The 17,216-nt window shown below is 33.9% G+C and overlaps 1 protein-coding gene across 1 annotated transcript; it reads right to left on the bottom strand.

Moving 5' to 3' along the window:
* Window positions 1-388: 388 nt before the first annotated feature.
* On the bottom strand, window positions 389-15,539 carry LOC110038986 (copper-transporting ATPase RAN1). The gene is made up of 9 exons (XM_020743917.1): window positions 15,142-15,539; window positions 12,684-13,298; window positions 12,135-12,564; window positions 11,615-11,940; window positions 3,224-3,282; window positions 2,803-3,145; window positions 2,509-2,709; window positions 2,171-2,428; window positions 389-951 (listed from the first exon to the last, which is right to left on the bottom strand). Exons 1-9 carry the CDS (start codon window positions 15,463-15,465, stop codon window positions 475-477), a joined length of 3,033 nt encoding a protein of 1,010 aa, XP_020599576.1. The 5' UTR covers window positions 15,466-15,539; the 3' UTR covers window positions 389-474.
* Window positions 15,540-17,216: the final 1,677 nt, after the last annotated feature.

Here is a 17,216-nt window from a genome sequence, read left to right as displayed (position 1 = left end):
GGCGTAAGATTTCTTCCAAAGGAAGATTAGAAGCATTCAGGGGACAATAAATATCTACTTTCCTCCCAAACAAAAGATCATTTTTTGTTTAGTCCTTTTTTTGGGATCCATTTTTTTATTGATTCATTTTTTAAGCCATTTGTGGACTCTTTTAGTACTTTTCCCTTTTAATTAACTTTTTTTTAAAAAAAAAAAAAAGACACGGTTGCATTTTTTTCTTTTGATATTCACTTACCAAAAATGATCCAGGATAGGATTAAAAATTGATATTCATTTATTAACACTTAGCAACTAAAGGACAGAAGTTGTTCGTATACATCAGCGTTCGGCTGTTGTAAATTGCAGTATTTATTAAAAAAGTACATCTCCAAATACAGATACAATCATAGAAATAGAACCTACACTAGATTACATTCCTTCATCAAATATAGCGATTAAAACAAAAATCACAGGAAACGGTTAAAAAAAGATAATTTACTCAACAGTTATTTCAAGTATTGTCGTTAGCCTGGGCTTCCTATACCTTCTTAGAAGAAGAGAAGAACATACAACACTTACAGAAGAGAATGCCATGCAAGCCCCCGCCAACCATGGAGGCATACTCAGCCTTGTGAAGGGGAAGAGAACACCAGCAGCAACCGGGATTGCAATCACATTATAAGCCATGGCAAAAAAGTAGTTCCACCTAATTCTTGCAAAAGTTTTCCTCGACAGATCAATGGCGGTGATCACATCCTCTAAGTTGTTCCTCATCAGAACATAATCAGCAGCCTCAATGGCGATGTCCGTGCCGGTGCCAATCGCCATCCCAACATCGGCCACTGCAAGAGCAGGGGAGTCGTTGATGCCATCTCCGACCATGGCAACCACGCTACCGTCTTTTTGGAATGATCGAACAACATCGGCTTTCCCAGCAGGCATTACCTCTGCTCTGACATCTTCTATACCAACCTGCACAATGCATGGTGGGGTATTTAACTAATTTGCTGGCGCAGGGTCAATATCATAAAATATGATTAAAAATGGCAGACTTCATAATTTGCTCAACTCTCAACAGGCAAGCAAGAGAATGAAATACACTTATAATCATTAAATATAAGGGTCATTTACATACATTCCACTGAATGCTTATGTATTAACATATCTATTTTCACATTTACAATACCCAAATCTTTCATATTACATCAAAAATACCACGAGTTTAACTTTTAAAAAATGTAATACACATTTTGTAAAAATTAAAGTCTAGGTATTAGATATGAAAACACATATGAATTCTGTCGTATGTATGTAAATCTTCATAAATATATAAATATCAGAGTTATTCAGTAAACCGAATGGCAATGAAAGAGATTAAATATGGCTGCCATGTATGCTAAAGGTACATCATTTCAACTAGAAAAAATTATCCTGGAGATCCACATACTTAAGGTCCCTTTAAAGTATCCTATTCATTGCCAGCAAAAGTACATGTCATGCGTGCAAATTCACTTTATCAACTAAAGCAGGTAAAAAGAGTTCAAAGGGGGAATAAGTAGAAAAGGAAAAGGTTTTTTTGACACGTCTACTGCTTTCATTTGATTGTGACCAAAATTATATTTTACAATTTTTAACAAAACAATTGGCATAAAAGACAATCATCGTCACCTCATGCAGCGCTTAATAGGAATGTACCAATAATGATGAGTATGCTTACTATAGCTGACATTTAGTATCTGATGCTTAGACCAGTCTAGGTTTGCAACTATAATCCCACTTTACATGATAATAATGCAATAATAAAATTAGCTGTAGAATTTAAAAATTTACCAAATCAAACAATTAGGTTCATTCGTCCATTGAAAAATCAAATTCCAAAATGACCAGCTAAAAGCTGTAAATTGAGGGCTTATTTGCGATAAATTTTATTTTTTGTTTTTGTTTTTATTTTTCTAAGATTTTAAAAACAAGTTTATTTAATATATTTTTAACATGTTTTTATATTTAAAAAAAAATAAACATGTCTTTAAAAACACTCAAAAATAATTTTTCAGTATTTTTCGGTTCATGTCTTAATCAAACATACCAAATATGTTTTGATCATTAACAAAACAAAATCAAAACAAAATACAAAAGTGATCCCAAACGATGCCTAAGTTGATCACATTAGGCAAAGGAAAAGAAAGCTCACCTCCTTCGCAACAGCCCGTGCTGTCCTCCAATTATCCCCAGTTACCATCACAGGCTTCACACCCATCCTCTTTAGGCCTTCAACAACAACTGCTGCCTCTCTTTTCAAAGGATCTGCAACCCCCAAGACACCAGTGAAAATCCTGTCATAAGCCACCAATATGCCTGTCTTGCCATTTGATTCTAATTCTACCAGAAAATTTTCAGCTTCACAGGGAATGGGAAGCCCATTTTCAGTCAACAAGCTTCTGTTACCAACCTATCAAAGACATGAATGGGGTTCACCATATCATCTTTACTGATGAAAACTTGGACGGAAGCAAAAGCTCATGAACTCACCATAATTTGCTTCCCATTTATCAGGCAAAGAACCCCTCTCCCCGGCAAAGCAGAGAAGTCAAAGGGTTCAAGAAGCCACTCAGAGAGAAAGTCATCTTTTTTCATTATCATAGCATCTTTGGCTGTTGGAAACTTACCAAAGAAATGATAATGACGAGCATAATCAATGATGGCCCTTGCAATAGGGTGTTCGCTGCTAGCCTAAACTACACAAGAAGATGAAAGGAAGTTACAACTCAGGAAAATCAATGTCAACCCATTTAATAGGGAGTCTTTGAGAGAAAAAGAGCTCACCTCCGCAGATGCAACCAGAGTGAGAAAATCTCCAAGATTCATTCCTGTGAAAGTTTTAGCAGTTGTGACAGTTGCTTTTCCTTGCGTAAGCGTCCCAGTTTTATCAAATATCACATAGCGGACATTTTGTGCTCTCTCTAAAGCATCACCTCCTTTTATGAGAACTCCATGGGCAGCTCCAACGCCTGTTGCTACCATGACAGCAGTTGGGGTTGCTAAGCCCAGCGCACATGGGCATGCAATCACTACAACTGCTATGGAGAACATGAGGGAGAAAACAAAACAGTTGCTACCTTCTAAAAGCCATGTTGTTGGGTATGCTCCGAAGTAACCGCAGATGAACCTAGACAGGGTGGAATAATAGATAATCACCTGATTAATCCCACTAGTAGAATCTTCACGATTATATGAAAGTACTTACCAGCCAAAGAATGTCAGACAAGACATAACAACGACGGTAGGCACAAAAATGCTTGCAACCTGCACACATAAGTGCACCATGTAAAAATAATGCAATAATTGTTTTGCGCGACAACTGTTAGATGTGTATCAAGAGAAGTTTATGACGGATCAAAATTGGTGAAATGAATGGCTATAAACTCCAGCTTTTTTAATGATTGAGTCACATCAGAAAAGTCTTTCATTTGGAAACCAAACTGGTAACTTAACCTAATAAGCTAGTTAAAACATAATTTAATATAAAAGAAGCCCATACCATGTATTATCATTTCAAATACGGTTTGTAAGTTAAAAAGTATAAAACAGCATAACCTATTCTCAGAAACACAAATTTACCCAAAACAAAAACATAAACCAAGACAAACAAAACTTCCAAAACTTAGGATATTAAAAATTAAAAGAATCCAGAATTAAAACCTTGTTTAAAATTGCACAATATTAGGCAGTGTTCCAAGGTGAGGTGTACACCACAGCAAGCTGAGGCGTGTCTTGCCTTAGTTTTTTGAGACGGTTAGAATATTTTTAACAAAAGCTCAAAAATAAATAAATATACTTCATCTATTAACCTTCATGCTTCACACACTAGCCAACAAAAATAAACAAAAAAAAAAAAAAATCATTCATTAAAATTTGTATAATTGAAGTTCCAACCATCAAGAGTCTTTATTTTAAAATTTATTTAAAACAATTAATGATAACTATTATTTTGGAAATAAAGATATGATTGAGATTGAAGATGAAGAATGCGATAGCACAGATACAAATGAGCATGAGGCAAGGGAGAAAGCAATTCACTATGTCTATGAATTTAATAAAGACCAATTAAGTAATTGGAGTATTTAATAAAGACCAATTAAGTAATTGGAGTGATGAAAATTAGTGAATAATTGACTCAACCTTTCTTTTCATGTCATGACAAATCATTGTGCTCTACATTTAAATCACGTGATGTGCATGTGTATTTAGTAAATAATAGGGTAACATTGTAGGTATAGGGGCAATTACTAGTAGAACACATGATTGTGTATCTAGGATTTTAACTAAGTCGAGATGTACTTGATTTAAGAGTACATCTTGTGTATTTGGCTGCTCAGAGTAATGTACAGTACAATATTTTTGGGAAAGAGCCTCAAGCTTTACAAAGATTCTATGGTTATCATAAATGACAAAAGAAATCAAAGGGTACAAGTTTAAAGGCTAAATTATTTATTTCTTCACATGTATTGGGGAAATATATTTTGGGAAAGCATGTGATAGTTTATGAGTAAAAAAAAAAGTTATAGAATAAATACAATCATGAGATAATGAGAAAATTTTAGTTTGATTAGATAGATCAAAATTGCCACATTTTGCCCTAGTGTAAGATCATATCATTGCATTATTTAGAGCATGAAAAAGACCACTTTAGAGGTATTAAAATTTAGAGACATGCCTGTTCTAAATCAATAGCATCACTGTGAAGTATAATATTAGTGCTACAAAAGTCATTCAAAAGTATTTAGTTCAAGCAATTGTTGGGCATGATAAGATTGCATGGCGTTAAACCCTTTAAGGCCTTGAAAGCTTGTGGTGCCGGCTTGAAGATGAGTACGCAAATAGAAATAAGTTTCGCCATAATATCAAGTCAGAGGGGAGAATTATCATTATCAAATAATTTTTTCAATATACACTGCTTTTCAGTTGAAGCATATAGCATAGGATGAACAGTACTTATAGCTTTCAGGAAATCACATGCAAATATTCTTCATTTAACTGCACAATGCGAGACTAGAGAGTTAGTTTGCTTTTCTCCCTAGGGCAGTGTATAAGGGAAGGTTCACAAACACCTATTTTCTTTATATTGGCAAGGTTCATTCAGAGTTTTTCAAGCTTAGAAGCATCTTAAAAATTCAAATCTTCATTCTTCCTCAAACACTCTAATCAACCAATTTATAATGAAATGATTGAATGTATATGAGAATCTCAAAAAAAAGAAAAAAGAAAAATAAAAATAAAAATAGAAACTAGAAAATTCAGTAGCCAGAAAAAATGAATTTATTTTCACCACAAAAATTTTTTACAAGACAATTTTACTAAAATCAAGAGCTCTAAATAAATCAATGCAAATTATTTAGGTAATTAAAAAGAGGATCGACTTAACAAAGTAGGAAATACCATACGTACTACTAATGTTAACAAAAAACTTATTCTAAATTGCACATATAGAGTTGAAAACCAGTTAAGATAAATTCCATTCAAGCCAAGAAAAGTTTTTAGTACATGCCTTAAACTACTCTTCATAGATTTTTCGATAATCTAGACTAGGCCCCATTTGAGACAGCTTTTTAGGTGCTTTCCGTTTTGGAAAGCATCTTATGGGCTGTTTGGGGAGCTAATTTTTTGTTGGTTTGTCAAAAAATTACGTCGCCAAAACAACATTTTGTGAACGTCGTGCAGGAGCTCGGTTCAACGGTCAGCTCCGCAGCTTAAAAATTAAAAAGACTTCACTGCTCTAGGTAAAATTGAGGAATTACCCGCATTATCCTCGTTATATCCTCCTCCGTTTTCAGTTTGCTCCGTTGTTTAGGGTTTTGACCCCGTGCTGCTAGTCGAATCTATGTGCAGGCAAACTCTTTCCTGTCTATAATGCTGCTTTACATTCTTCTATATATATATCTCTGTGTTTCTTATACACTTTGATCATTTGCATCTCTGTAATATGATCTCTTTGTCCCGGTCACCGGATTTCAAAATACCATTAGTTCTATAAGTGGAAGTATTCTTTTCTTGATTGTATTGAGTGCATTCCAAGCTCTGGGTTAGGTATGATATTAAAGATTTCAATACTATGTGTGTAACGATAAAGTTTAGGTGTGAACTTTGCAAATACATAAGAACTGTGTGCACCTGGATTCAGTGGGATTGATGTGATTTTGGTTAAAGTTGTAAACTTTAGATGGATGAAGAATATTTTAACATATATTTGGAAGATTTACTTACACATGACTCATTTCTTATGCATCTACATATCTAACACCCAAAATTAATTTGTACATACATGAGACCTTAAATATGCAAGAAAATATGTATTTGACTTAATGGCAACTTCACTTATACTTGATTCTATGGATTACATCTTATATCATAAATCAAATACATTAGGTGTGATATTAAAGATATAAGCGTAACGTGCATAAAGATGAAATTTTAGGAGAGAGATTTGAAAATACGTAAGAATTGTGTGCTATATATGTAAGTACATAAGAGTTGTATTTTGTGATATTAAAGACATGAAGAATTGTTTGTTATGCATGTGAATACATTAAAACGACGTGCTTTGGTTTCGAAATATTTTGGGTTTGCTATGAATTTGGTGGGATTGTTCTGGTTTTGGTTAAGTTATAGGGTGCAGATGAATTCGTAGTATTTTACCATATATTTAGAATATTTACTTATATATGACTCAATTCTTATGCATTAACATATCTAACACCTAAACCTCAATTTCTACATACATGAGACCTTACATATGCATGAAAATGTGTATTTCACTTATGCTTGCTCCTATAAATTATATCTCATATCAGAAATTAGAAATATTATGTGTGATATTAAAGATTTCAGTGGCATGTGCGTGGAATTCATAAATATATAAGAATTGTGTGCTATGTATGTAAGCACATAAGTGTTGTGATATTAAAGATATGCGAATACATATGAATTGTGTGCTCTGTATGTTAATATATTTTAACTGTGTGCTTTTGTTTTGAAATATTGAGAGGTTGCTATGAATTCTGTTGGATTGCGTTGGTTTTGGTTAAATTTGAAGGCTTTAGTTGGATGAGTGATATTTTAACATATATTTGAAAGATTAACATACATAAAACTCAATTCATGTGCATTTACATATCTATTTCACTTCTTCCAAGAATATTCACTTATACATGATACCAAAATATGCTCTTCCTCATGATTATTTCACTTGGGTTTGTTTCTAGGGATTACATATACATGAACTAAATCGATTCTCACTTATAATCTTCATTTGAAAAATTTTCCAAGATTTTATCTTACCTTTTTACCATCATGCTTATTTTACCATCACTTGAATTTGTAATAGCTCACTAAATGGGAAAACAAAAGGAAGGTGTTATATCAGCCACTTAGGAGAGGGATGCGAAGATTATTTTTTATGATTTTTGCTAAAAGAAGATCGAAGTAGGCAACAGATCCACGACACATTTCAATAAAGGCTGGCAAACATAACAAAAAATTTCCTTGAAATAACTGGAATTGTGTATGATAAAATTCAATTGAAGTACAAATGAGATCAACTAAAAAAGAGTGAAAATTGTGAAAGAAAGTAAAGCGAGAAGCAAATGCTTTAGGTTTAGATCCTATTAAGAAAATGACAGAAGTATGTGTGGAGTGATTGAGAGAATCTTTTGATAAGATGTCGTTGTTATATAATTTTTTTATATTTTCCTATCATTTCAATTATGATTTCTTCAAAAGTGCGTTACATCGGACGGAATTAATTCAAGTTTTGTGTCATAGAGCTGAAGGAGAAACCCGATTCAATCTTTCTCGATGTTCTATCTTCATATTCTAATGATCGGACTACAACACAGAACATTCCCCAGAATTTAGATGAGCATGAATATGCTCCAGAAGGTGGAACATGGTGAATCCAGTCAATCCAAACCACATGCATCACCAAACCAACAACCTAAAATAAAGTGTCGGCACCAAATTTATTTTTAGCTGAATATCACAGTTAGTTATAGCTTGTATTAGTATGACATTCAGTGCTTGCACAACATCACAGGCATACTCTACGATTGCAGAAGAGATTGTCTCATGCACTCTCGAAATATTCGACGATATGACTTTATATATATTCTCAACAAAACTTCTTGAAGACCCAATGAAGCGAGGGGTTTTTATAAAAATTTTGTCAGAGCGAAGGATTCATTGCTTTCATCATTTCTTAAACAACCAAACCAATTGTACTCTGTGTTTATTTGTGCTTATGTTTGATTTGTAATAAGTTGAACATCTATTTGAATGATTTGTATTAGTGCATTTATGTGAATTCAACTTTATATATTATTGTTTTGACTTCTAGTTATTTTTCTATTTCAAAATTTTGCTTTGTTTTTGTGCTAATGTTTTATTATTATTTATATGACATCTAATTGAATAATCTATAATTTGTTAGCGTTATAGTGGTTCATTATTATCTAGTTCATGATTTCTTTTTTATTTTGACATGCATAAAATAATATGATGGATCCATCAAACGAAGATGAAACAGCAATTTTGGCAACTACAATATGTCACATCAATGAACACTACCAAATGTACTTGTGTAAGAAATCCTGCACGTCATCCTCCTCTGTAGATGAAAAATGGGTTGGTGAGCTCCTTAAAAGTCATCTAAAAAAACTTCATAACATGTTTCGAATGTCAAAAACTTTTTTGTATGATCTGCTAGATGAATTGCAAAATCCTTAGGGTTTGCTTGGATCGTTCAGAATTACATCTAGAGAAGTATTGGTTACTACTTTATATATAATATCACATATGAGTTAATGTGTGCTACTTCTGAATGATTTCAACACTCAATCAAGACCATTAGCACATATTTCGATATTGATCTCAATCCTTTGGTAAGATAATCATCAAACATTGTCAAACCAATAGATCCCATTTTTCGTCATAAATCAAGAGAAATACATGACGATTTTAGATATATGTCATTCTGGTGCACATTGAATAATTCTTTTACTTCACAAGTGTGCTTTACTTACAATATGTAATAACTTCTGACAGACTATATAAAGGTTATTGATGACACACATCTACAAGACATTTAATACCAGAGGAAAAATTTGGAGTAAATGATATTGAGACACCCGATGGGGAAGTGTTCGAGATTTTATTCAATTAAGGGAACATATCACGGATGCTTTAGTGAATGCGTCAAATAATTGCAATTGGTCAGTTAATGGAACAAATAACATATGCTTTAATGAAGGCATCAAATAGGATAAATCATTGATAATAGTATATTTTTGGAATGTCTTTTGGGATGTATTCTAATTTTTGTTATGTTGAAAAAAATATATATATTGGTTGATGCAATTCAGATTTAATTCATCATATTTTTCTTTCTTTTATTTTATTGAACTATGAACAAACGTTTACTGTGAAAATATTCGTATGGAAATGTTAAGATTGCTCCCACTTAGATGGCCTACCATGAAACTGTAGGTATGTTTTTTAACTTTTTTTCATTATTATTATGTTTAGTTTGGTCACACCAAGATGAGCTCCTAGACAACCGTGAGTTTGTTTTTTTGGAGCTCTATGATGAGTTATGCGAGCTAAAGCGTACTTCTGGATGGCCTTACTATAGCTATGCTTTAAGATAAGGTAATAAGATCTTCTTTGTCATGATGGCAGATTCTTCATCTCTTTAAGTTGACTGTGAGCCCATATTGTTTTCATAATAATCCAATTATATCGGTTTTCCGTTTAATTATTCATTTTTTTCTTCTACATTTTTCATCTTAACATAAATCTAACGCTTAAACTATGCATTATTATGAAATATAAGTTCAAAAAATTTTACTAGCTCTAGAATTGTGTACTGAAACTATGCTATGTAATATTGTGTATACACTTGTCGACGAGAAATTAGCTATGAGAGAAGATTTTATAGGTGCCCCTGCAACAAAACATCTGACGATTGTTACGTTTAGAGATGGGTTGAAGAATGTGAGTAGTTCACTTCAGATAATGACACTATGTGGAGAGTAGCTTTGGAAAGAAAATTCTTCACGAGGCTTAATCGTTTGGATATTAAGACTAATATTATAATTTTACTTGTTCTCATTTTTATTATAATTTTTATTTTGTTTATTAGTGTTAAATAATGTATAACTTTTAATGTATTATTTTAGACTTTTGAGTTTTTGTAATATTTTAAAATTTAGTTATGTTGTTCAGTTTAAATTATTTCTAAAACTATGCACTTACAACTACATTCTGCAATAATATTATAATCTTTATTTCAGAAACAGATGCAGCAAATCAGTTTCACAGCTAAACTATCTATATAGACTACAACAGCTTCTCCTAGCAGTAACTTCATAGTTGTTTATTCAAACAGTTGCACTCGTCCCAAATGGGGTCTAAAAGATAAGACAGGCATAAAGCGAATCTTAGTTTAAGTTTGAATTATTTTTACTAAAATCATCCCAATTATGTTGGAAATTTCAAAATTCAATAGATAGTAGTCACAAACCACATTCAAATTTCCAAAATTCAATCAAAATATTCCAATCAAAAGCAAATAGTGCTCTCAAAGTAAATGCAAATGCAGTAAACCGTTAATCTCACGCGAACGCCTAAAAAATACAAGTCATACTTTTTATTATTTTATTTTTTAATGTTATATATATATATATATATTGGTAATGATTTTACATACTACCCCAAATATTTAGATAATACCAAACTCCATCGCCCCAATTAAGGTCTGTCTGGGGTGTCTTCAACTTCTGAAAAAAGATCATTGTAAAGCTATGGTGGAGAAAGTTAACTCCTTAGAAAGTTACCATGGAAATTATAAATATATATTTTTTTTCAAAAAATGAGACAGCAATTTTCTTATAATCATCACACTTTGAACATGACAAGTTGAAAAAAGAAAATTTCTACCACAAAATTTCTAGAAAAAAACAAAAAACAGTTCCCCAAACTGTGGCGGCAGATTGCAATACAAAGCAAACAGAAAGCTGTACCAAACAAACCTGTAGTTTCATATTACCATGTAACAAAAATACCTGTAGTTTTTTAGTTATGTTTTCTCATGTTTGTTTGTTTACTTCTAGTGCATCGTTATCTTGATGATGCTTCTACTTTCATGACTTAGCCCCTTACATTTAAGTGACCACTGATTTATTAAATGATAAATCTAGCGTGAACTTTCTCAAATGGACAAAATTGGAACCCTAGAAACTTAAAAATGAAAAACAAATAATAGCTTGAGAAACTATTGGCAGCTTAATAAAGTTAATAATTTCCGTTTTTGATTACAAGCAAAAAAAATGTTAATGAATTCAGTTGAACGCTTTGCATAATTGGGAAGTAAAGGGGGGGGGGGGTGCGGCTACGGACAGCACCATAAGTTTGAACTTAACTGCAAAAAGAAAGAGGTTAACTTTAAATTTTCAATAAAAAGTGCCGCTTATGTTTATACAAGCTACTAAATTAGAAGATATGAGAATAAAAAACTAAAAAAGAGAGATTATGGATATTCGCGTATAAACGACAACAATAAATAGAATAAACATAAAACACTTACATAGTCAGCAAATTGCTGGATAGGAGCTTTAGACAATTGGGCTGTCTCAACCAAAGAAATAATCTGGCTCAAAACTGTATTAGAACCCACTCGAGTAGCTTTTATGTGAAGAGCTCCATGTAAATTCATAGTACCCCCAATAACTGGAGAAGAAACTTGCTTTGCTATTGGCTTTGATTCACCGGTGACCATACTTTCATCAATGTAGCTTGTACCCCAGACTACCAGACCATCCGATGGAACTTTTGAACCAGGAAATACTTTTAAAACATCTCCTGGTTGTACAAGAAGAGCATCAATTTCTCTCTCAGTGGTATATCTTCCTTCTGTTAAAAAAAAAGGATTGCATATAAGCAATGTAAAGCAGTTAAAGATACTTTGAGGACAGACCTTTTAATAACAAGAAAAAAGATTGAAGATGTCCAAACAACAAGATGACATTTATCAAATTTGAGTAATCAAACTGCAGGAGAATTCATTTTTAATAATAGACTGTCCAGCCCATGTTCGAAATATGTACCTGCATCTTTCTCTAATAAAATAGCAGTAGATGGAGAAAGTTCCACAAGTTTCTTGATAGCATCAGATGTCCTGCCCTTTGCAACAACTTCCAAATACTTCCCAAATAACACAAAAGTAATTATCATTGCACTTGTCTCAAAATATGTTGGGGACCTGAAACCTGTGCTCACACCATATAATACAGCCCAAACTGAATAGATGTAAGAAGCTGAAGTTCCCAGCACAATCAATACATCCATATTCGTCGAACCATGTCGCAATGCTCTGTATGCTGCAATATAGAATCTTTTGCCAATAACAAACTGGATTATAGAAGCCAATGCCCACTTCAGTATATCTTTAATTACAAAAGGTCCACAGTGCATGAGTAGAAAGGAATTGATAAACGGTATATACGGAGATATTGCTCTGATGAGAAAAATAGGAACCTGAACCATGATGCAAAGAGTTCCATAAGTTTAGAAATGAAAACACACCTAACAAAAAGAGATGATGGCAAACTCTATAACAATGAAAATGCTATCATAAAATATATGATCACACTCACACTGAGGATCAAGCTAGAGATGAAAAGCCGAAGCAATTTTGATGCCTCTTTGGTATCATTGGGCGCTGCTCCATTGCAAGGGTTCCTGGCAGTAGCTTTGAGCTGACCACTGCTCCCACTGTCGACTGCATCAACTATTGATCTCAAACCAATAGCTTCAGGATCAAAAATTACTTCAAACTCTGACATATTATTGTTTATCTCAAATTGCCTCACTCCTTCTATGTTTTCAAGTATTCCTTGCAAAAGATGAACATCACTTTCAGTATGTAATCCAGCAATTGAAAAACAGCATTTATCATGTTCACTGCTTTGCAGAAATGCAGCTTCAAATCCAGCATCTTCCACTGCACTAACAATATCGTCTTTGCTAATGACCGATGGATCATACTCAACTTCCCCTGATGAAGTTGCTAGAGCTACCACTGCCCTTTTCACACCAGGAATCTTTCTTAAAATACCTTCAACAGAATTAACACATGCTGCACAGGTCATACCACCTATCCTAAATTGCCCTGTTAGAATCTTTTGTGACTTTAAATGAGCTGATTCAGAATCTGGAAGAACCTCAGCTTCGAAACCTGCATCCTCAATAGCATTTTTTATGTCTTCATCCTACGCAAAAAAGCAAAATATATCAAAATTAGAAGAAATGCGACTTTGAAAACAAGGAAATGAAGCGAAACAATAGCATTATTAATTGTAAATTGAGGTCATGAACTCCAGGAATGAATGATAATCTATGATGCACATATTTGGATGTGGGGACACGCAAATGGGACACATCCATTGTTAAAAAAAGTAAGATACAAACATGGCATTTTATTTGCATAAATTTAAAAAAATTTAAAATACATTGAGTTTATTTCATATAAAGATAATCAGTTCTTTTGTAAAAGAAACAAAAAATAAATATTATAAAAAGAGGCTATTAAGAAAATAATTATCAAAGGCATATTCCATTTGTTTATTTCAAAATTGAGAACCTCTTATCAGCCACATCATCATTAATTTATCAAGCCTATGGCACGAGTGTCCTTTAATTATTTATTATGTTTTAATTCGATATGCCAACAGAGTGTCCAACATGTGTTAGACGCATGTCGCCTCCTGTATGTGTAATACACCACATACTTTGAAATTAGAAAGTCTCAGTGTATAATAGATAAAAATAAATGTAAGCAATAGAAAGCCACCTCGGGTATCAAAATATGGAATTAGTACCAAACAAAATATAAGTGTAAAAAAATCCTTGCCTTCAAAACAATGACTGATGATTAGTTTATATTCACAATCCGGGCTATTTACATTCTATTGATTAAAAAAAAAACCAAAATTGAAAAAAAAATTTCATTTTTCAGAAAACAGCTATATCATTGAAAAAACCGAATAACATTTGAAAATTGGGTTGTTGCAATATGCTGAAAATATGCACCGAAAAGCAACATCTTTAGTCACAAACGCATGTACAGCTAGAATTGACCCTACCTGCACCTCAATCTACAACACCAAAATCCATTCACCTTGAACAGGAACCCATAGAGAATGAAAATGGAGTGACCCATCTCTACCTTTGGAAGCTCAGAATGAAGGTTGTCAGTGTCTTTGCAACCAGACAACAAAAACCTAGGAGAGTTTTTCAAGTTAGCATCTTAAGAGATGATATGCAGAATATTGACAACAAATTGATCACCTGCAAATTTCATCCAAAACCTTAATCAAATTCATTAACTACACACTCGTAAGGATATAGTATAGGTGGATTGCTTTTGTGGTTCTTTCTCCGGCTAGAATGAGAAAGGCAAACTAACGCCTAGAAATTTCATATATCAGGGCCTTTCACTGCAACGTTTAACTATGTCATGACCAATATACTAAGGTCACCCCAAACGACCAGTAAAAACTACACAGATAAGCGTTCTACTGCAATTAAAGACAAAGGTACACAGACGCTGTTAGGGGGTGTTTGGCTACAAGCGGGATTTAACAAATCTTGTAAATTCAGATTTGGAGGCCATAATCTTGAATGACATCTTAAAAGTTAAACTTGATTAAATCTAAGAAATCATTTGGCTTATAATTTCAAGATGTAAGGTTTAAATGAAAAAGAAATAAGAGGCGCAGTAAGGAGAATTGTCCAAAATCTCATAAGAAACTTGAAACTCCTATTCTTGGCACATTAGAGTAACTCGTAACATATTCATTAGTTATGAAAGCATACTAAGCAATCCCATCAAAATTTATCTCCAAATCCAATTTGTAAAGAACAGACTGCATCCCCTTCTAAAAAAACAAAACCACAAGGCACTTCAACATGAAACAATGAGGCAGACATAGGGCAAACTTGATCCACAGAATCACAAACCATTTACATTCAATTAAACCGAAAAAGTCAAAACCACCAACTCTCGCCCAAAACCAATAATACCACAAAAATCAAGACTTAGAAAAAACTCACCATCACAAGATTAGGATCGAACACCACATGGGCTTTGTTCTGTAATAATGAGACGTTTACCCGAGCAACTCCCGGGACGCCGCCAACCGCTGACTCAATAGAACTGCTGCACGCCGAACACGTCATTCCCGTAACCCTAAGCTGAATCTTCCTCATGCCCTTGCCGTCTTTCTCTTTTCTTCCCAACACTTCCTCCTCATCTTCGTACGAATCGAGAAGCCTTACATCCTCAAGATCGCCGGAATCTTCTCTCATCGATATCACGTCCTCGCGACGGCCGCCAGAGACGGAGGTGAGTTGCAGTCCTTTCCGGCTGGGAGCCATGGGCGTGGCGCGGAATTGAGAATCCAAACGAGAGCCGTGTGTGAGGAGGTGAGAGGAAGCCTTAAAAGAGGACACAGGTGAATAAAAATAGATTGGAATACAAAAAGTCAAAATTATTTTAACCAGGCTGTTTAGTGACATTTAAGCCCCTAACGTCAGACGAACTCATTTCTTACTTGTGCTAGTTGGTATAAAATAAATTAATTAATTAAAAAATAATATATATAGTAATGAGGCTGGCAGTATCATCTTCTTTTAATCAATGAATTGGCTCGATTTTATTTGTATGTATATTTAATCAGCAACTTAACTGCCAGCAACTTAACTGCTGCTTTAGCTTTTTTTTTTTCTTTTTTATGTTTAGCTAGATTTATTTAGGAATTCATATTTCTATCATAAATTTTAACTTGCATTCTCTCTATTTCATTTTAGTCAAATTAAGATTAAGAGTTGTATTGTACATGATTTTAAGATTAAGAGATATCTAAGTTTATTAAATTTTATGCTCTAAAGATAAATACATTATACATGCATATATAGATATCATATGATGGCGGTTGTGCAGGTGGTTGCTTTGCTAGGGTTTCCATGGAATGGCTGAGGTTTGGGTCTTTGTGGTGGCTCTCAGTCCTTATTCTCGTTTTCTTTTTTCTCCAAGTGCTTTTTTCAGCCTTTTCTTGCTGGTGGCTGCTGGTTTTCTCGTTTTCTTCTTTCCCGGAAAACCTATTTTCAAAAGTTTATTGTTCCCTTGAAGTGTGATCTGATGACTAAGCCAAATACCTTGGATTTGGCCACTAACATCCAATGGACAAAGGCTACCTTTGCTGACATTGTAGGAAAAGACTTTGATACTATTAAAAATTATGATGACCTGGTTTTTCCGCATGCTTATCATGAGAGGGCAGGCCCCATTATTAAGCCTTTAAGCAGGGAAGGAGGGAAGATGGCTATTTTTTATTTTGAGGAGGATCTTTAAGGGCTGACTGAGGTCTACAAGTTCACTCTCATAGGAAAATTTCGGTTGGGGCATCCTAAAATGGAAGCTATACGAAAATTTTTTGACAGCATTAAGCATAATGGTGTTTGGAGAGTGGGACTTTTAGGTGGAAGACATATTTTGATTAATTTATCCAGTGAGGAAGACTATGCTAAAATATTCTCTAAGCATATTTTACAGATTGAAGAGATTACAATGAAGATCCTCAAGTGGTCCACAGAGTTTGATCCTAGCAAGGAACTTCCTATTGTACCTATTTGGTTTAAACTTCCACGGCTCAAGCTTCACTTCTTCAACCACAATGTCCTCTTCAACATTGGGCAAGCTTTGGGTAGGCCACTGAAATTTGATGTCCCTACTTTTAACTTATCAAGACCTTATGTAGCAAGAATTCTGGTGAAAAGGGACATTACCCTCCCTGATGTTGATGAAATCTGGTTAAGCATTGAGCATAATGGCTATTGACAGAAGATCATAGTTGAACAGAAACCTTATTACTGTCACCACTGTTAAAATGTTTGGGCACACAAATGTTAGATGCTTCAGACTACATCCTAACCTCAGGAAAATGGCAGATAACACTCCTTTACCCCCCAATGCAGCTGTGTTGAACTTCCCAGAGCAGTTTCAGGAAGTTCAGAATGTTTGTTTGGGGGATGAGGCTGCTAATGCTAACCATCAAACACTAAATAATGAGGAATATATGGGCAAGTTTCCACTCAATTTTGAGGCAGGACCTTCTGGGTATAACCCA

This window comes from Phalaenopsis equestris, unplaced genomic scaffold (genome assembly GCF_001263595.1).
Source record: "Phalaenopsis equestris unplaced genomic scaffold, ASM126359v1 Scaffold234658, whole genome shotgun sequence".
Taxonomy (NCBI): domain Eukaryota; kingdom Viridiplantae; phylum Streptophyta; class Magnoliopsida; order Asparagales; family Orchidaceae; genus Phalaenopsis; species Phalaenopsis equestris.
Note: the sequence above shows the minus strand (reverse complement) of the source record. Positions and strands in the feature narration are given on the sequence as shown.